The sequence below is a fragment of the Sprattus sprattus genome, assembly GCF_963457725.1.
Source record: "Sprattus sprattus genome assembly, chromosome: 3".
Taxonomy (NCBI): Eukaryota; Metazoa; Chordata; class Actinopteri; order Clupeiformes; family Clupeidae; genus Sprattus; species Sprattus sprattus.
In genome coordinates this window covers 55,740,038-55,745,037 of record NC_137922.1, presented here as the reverse complement: position 1 = coordinate 55,745,037, position 5,000 = coordinate 55,740,038, and the positions used below count along the sequence as shown (strand labels likewise).

The 5,000-nt window shown below is 45.8% G+C and overlaps 1 protein-coding gene across 1 annotated transcript in view; it reads left to right on the top strand.

The window, feature by feature from the left end:
* Nucleotides 1-5,000, top strand: part of caskin2 (CASK interacting protein 2) — an 83,297-nt gene that overhangs the window by 72,713 nt on the left and 5,584 nt on the right. The window contains 5 exon segments of the mRNA XM_080834013.1: nucleotides 1-23; nucleotides 211-305; nucleotides 898-1,008; nucleotides 1,373-1,474; nucleotides 2,671-2,809. The exon segment at nucleotides 1-23 is cut by the window's left edge and continues 41 nt beyond it. Coding sequence (XP_080690139.1) covers nucleotides 1-23; nucleotides 211-305; nucleotides 898-1,008; nucleotides 1,373-1,474; nucleotides 2,671-2,809 — 470 coding nt within the window.

Below are 5,000 nucleotides of genomic sequence, written 5' to 3'. Positions count from 1 at the left end.
CAAACAGCCAGACCTAACTGCAGGTGGGTTTCAGCGGTGTGTGTGTGTGTGTATGTGTGTGTGTGAGTGTGTACCTGTATGTGTATGTCTATACGTAAGTGTGTATGTGTACGTGTATGTGACATTATTTGTCAGTCCAAATATAAAATAAATATATATAATATATAAAATAATCAAGTGTGTGTGTGTGTGTGTGTGTGTGTGTTTCAGGTGTTCCACGCAGGCCGGCGACTCTCCAGAGGCCAGCCGGTGAACCCGGAGTGACGCAGCAGTTTGTGCGACCCCAGCAGCTCCTAGAGGGAAAGGTGAGAGGTTAGGGTTGAAAGGTCATGGTTAAGACCAAAGGTTAACATTGTTCAGCATCAGAAGGGCTTATGATTTAAAAGGGGAATGCAGGTCTATAAATGTGAGTGTGAGTGTGTGTGTGTGTGTGTGTGTGTGTTGAGTTTGAAGCGTGGATGACTCTGAGGTCCTGCATATGTAAAGGGATAGTTCACTCTGAAAGTCATTCATCAATGGTGTACTAACTTGTGTTCTGTGGATTAGTGATTATCTGACACTGACAGACTGTCCTTCTCTCTCTCTCTCTCTCTCCCTCTCTTTGTCCTCCTCCCTCTCTCTCTCTCCCTCTCTTCCTCCCTCTCCTCTCTCTTTCCCTCTCCCCTCTGCCTCCCTCCCTCTCTCCTCTCTCTCTCCCCTCTCTCCATCTCTCTCTCTTCTCTCTCTCTCCCCTTTCTCCGCCCTCTCCCTCCATCCCCATCTCCTCTCTCTCCCCCCTCTCCCTCCTCTGTCCCTCCATCCTTCTCTCTCTCTCCCTATCCCTCGCCCCTCTCTCCTCCCCTCTGTCTCTCGCCCCCTGCCTCTCTCTCTCCCTCCATCCCTCCATCCCTCTCTCAGGATGCTGAGGCTATCTATCAGTGGCTGAGTGAGTTCCAGCTGGAGCAGTACACCTCCAACTTCCTCAATGCTGGCTACGATGTGCCCACTATCAGCAGGATGACTCCAGAGGTGTGTGTGTGTGTGTGTGTGTGTGTGTGTGTGTTTGATTTTAAAGGATCAGATAGACAATAGCGAGATGCTATGATTGCTAACATAGTCAGCTTTCTTTATCTCTGTATTTGTTTGTCTGATGTGTTTGTTTGTTTGTCTGATGTGTTTGTTTGTTTGTTTGATGTGTGTGTTTGTTTGTCTGATGTGTTTGTTTGTTTGTTTGATGTGTGTGTTTGTTTGTCTGATGTGTTTGTTTGTTTGTTTGATGTGTGTGTTTGTTTGTTTGATGTGTGTGTTTGTTTGTCTGATGTGTTTGTTTGTTTGCTTGATGTGTTTGTTTGTTTGTTTGTTTGATCATGTTTATGTGTTTGCATCCTTCCAGGACCTGACGGCCATCGGCGTGACCAAACCAGGCCACAGGAAGAAGATCTCCTCGGAGATCGGCAACCTCAGCATCCCAGAGTGGCTGCCAGACTACATACCTGTGGGTTTCTGACTGTGTGTGTGTGTGTGTGTGTGTGTGTGTGTGTGTGTGTGTGTGTGTGAGTGTGAGTGTGAGTGTGAGTGTGTCTGTGTCTGTAACTGTGTGAGTGTGTGTGTGTGTGTGTGTGTTTGTGTGTGTGTGAGTGTGAGAGTGTGAGACATTACTCTACTAACCTACCTCGTTCGTGATGAGTTTATAGCCTGATTTGTTCGACTGTGACGATTCCTTCTCATTGTCAGTAGGGGGCGTGCTATGAGAGATTTGGGAACTACTGGTTTAAATACAGTAGTCATCAATATTGTTGTCAGGACGGAAATGAATACGATGAAATTACCTCTCTTCCTTTTCCTCACCGTCACTAGTCTGACCCCTGGGTGACCTCTTTATTCCTCTCTGTCACTAGTCTGACCCCTGGGTGACCTCTTTATTCCTCTCTGTCACTAGTCTGACCCCTGGGTGACCTCTCTATTCCTCTCTGTCACTAGTCTGACCCCTGGGTGACCTCTCTATTCCTCTCTGTCACTAGTCTGACCCCTGGGTGACCTCTCTATTCCTCTCTGTCACCAGTCTGACCTCTCTCTTCCTCTCTGTCACTAGTCTGACCCCTGGGTGACCTCTCTATTCCTCTCTGTCACCAGTCTGACCTCTCTATTCCTCTCTGTCACTAGTCTGACCCCTGGGTGACCTCTCTATTCCTCTCTGTCACCAGTCTGACCTCTCTCTTCCTCTCTGTCACTAGTCTGACCCTGGGTGACCTCTCTATTCCTCTCTAGTCTGACCCTGGGTGACCTCTTTATTCCTCTCTAGTCTGACCCCTGGGTGACCTCTCTATTCCTCTCTGTCACTAGTCTGACCCCTGGGTGACCTCTCTATTCCTCTCTGTCACTAGTCTGACCCCTGGGTGACCTCTCTCTTCCTCTCTGTCACTAGTCTGGGTGACCTCTCTCTTCCTCTTTCTCACTAGTTTGACCTCTGTGTGACCTCTCTATGACCCCTGGGTGACCTCTCTTCCTCTTCCTCTGTCTGCAGGCTGACCTGGGGGAGTGACTGAGTACCATCGGTCTGCCTCAGTACCACAAGAAGCCCTCTCTCTTCCTCTCTAGTTTGACCCCTTAGTGACCTCTCTCTGACCCCTTAGTGACCTCTCTCTGACCCTTGTGTGACCTCTCTCTTCCTCTTCCTCTTCCTGTCTGCAGGCTGACCTGGGGGAGTGGCTGAGTGCCATCGGTCTGCCTCAGTACCACAAGAAGCTGTCTGAGAACGGCTACGACTCCATCACCATCGTCAGGGACCTCACCTGGGAGGACCTGCAGGAGATTGGCATCGACAAACTGGGTACGACACACACACACACACACACACACACACACACACACACACACACACACACACACACACACACACACACACACACACTGTTACGTAACTGGCTCAAGGCACGAACACAAAGGGAAGGCCACGCAGAATTTATAATAATAATAATTATAAGTTATGTATTAAAGGTTACAAATAAATATAGTAATTATAAGCAAACGTGTGGTGAATGTCAGTGTTGTGAAATAGAAACAAAAAATGTAATGTAAAGTCAGTACAAGGTTAAAGCAAAACAAACGACGCAGACGACAATCCACAATCCAATCGAAACGATACTCCACAATCCAATCTCTATCCAATACAACGATACGCAAATGTAGGGAATCCCAAAGCTCTCCCGACTGCCGGCTGATCAGGTCTTTTGTAGCCCATCCGATCACCGCTACACCTGTCTCCCATCACCTGCTACACCTGTTAGATGTGCAAGTACGCACGGACACACACGGACACACACGGACACACACGGACACACACACAGACACACAGATACACATGTACAAGTACACACACACACAGACACAGGTACACATGCATACACAGACAAACACTCAGACACACACACGCACATGTACACACACGTACACCCACACACACACACACACACACACACACACTCACACTCACACACACACACACACACACACACACACACACACACACACACACACACACACTCACACTCACACTCACACTCACACTCACACTCACACTCACACTCACACACACACACATACACACCAGTGGAGGTTCTTCCATTGAGGAAACGGAGGAAGAACCTCCCCAAACTTTTGGAGAAATGTATTTTTGTAATTGAACTGACTAAACTCCTTTAAAAATGCAGTTTGATATCAGTATTTAATACTATGCATATTATAATTTGTTTCCCTGAGTTAAAATAACATTAGCACCCCCTATCGTAACAAGAAATTACTGCATGGAGGACGTCCTCCCTTTCGCTCCCATTGAGATCAATGTAATCTGTCTCTGATACTGGCGGTTCTTGGGGCTCATTCACTTACATTGCCCAGGGGAGGAAAGACCTCCCTAGCGTCTGAGTCTGCGCCAACATCGCTTAACCAATAAACAACGGATTTGGCGTTGGAGGGAGGGGATTAGACATTAATACCGAAAGAAGTTTCCGTCTTCAACCGTTCTGCAGAAGGATATCGATAACTCGTCACCCTTAAAGAGTGTTGTAGAAAGATTGCAGATAAAGAGGATGTGCAATGGAGAACGAAGATGTTTTATTGATCAAACCTTTTTATTCATTGAGCTACAGAGAGAAGGTTAGTAGGCCTATCATAACAACAGGGAAACCTGTTCCAAAAATCCGAGTCACTAAACCCAATGGTAAAACCACTGCCGTTAATGCTAATTGGTATGCGAAATACTTATAGCTCACTGGTACCATAAAAAACAATCGGCTGTAGTGTTTTGTTTTTAAATCGTTCATACGCCTATTGTTAGTCTGACTGTTCACGTTCAGCTGACATTCTGAATGGAAATTGTTAATTAATGTTTCAGAACGCGATGTGTTTCGTATATTCTAATTAGGCTACACATTGACCAACATTCTGAAACATCCATTAACATCCACATTTGCCACAAACAATGTTAGGCTAACAGCCCATGTTAATAGTTCTGAAATAATGTTCTCTTACTTGTTGCCTTTGTAACTTGTTGTTTAATATTGTGGAAAGGATGTTAGTGAATGATTCAGAGCATTTTAAATGGCATCACTTTTGGTCTTGTGTCAAAACAATTGCAGCTGAAAATAAAATTAGTCAAATAATAACCAATAGCTTTAGTAATGGTAGGCCCAAAATTTAGAATGTAGTTTTTTAAATCAAGAGTAGGCCTGATTTGACTAATTGGCTTTGCATCCTTTCCTTCTGGCCTTGTCTAGTCCAAAGACATGCTGCCCACCAGCTTTTTAAGTACAATGGTGCCACACTGGTGGCTTTGTATCAATTGTATCCCTGCCTGCTATTTTGTAGTACTGTAGTCCACAAAAACACCCTGAAACAACTTGTATCTCACATACTTATGCCACCAACAGAATAAGCAGGCCAATGGCAACCAGGCGCACAGTCCTTCCTCCCTCACTTTAAAAACCACCAGCCGCCACTGATACACACATACACACACACAC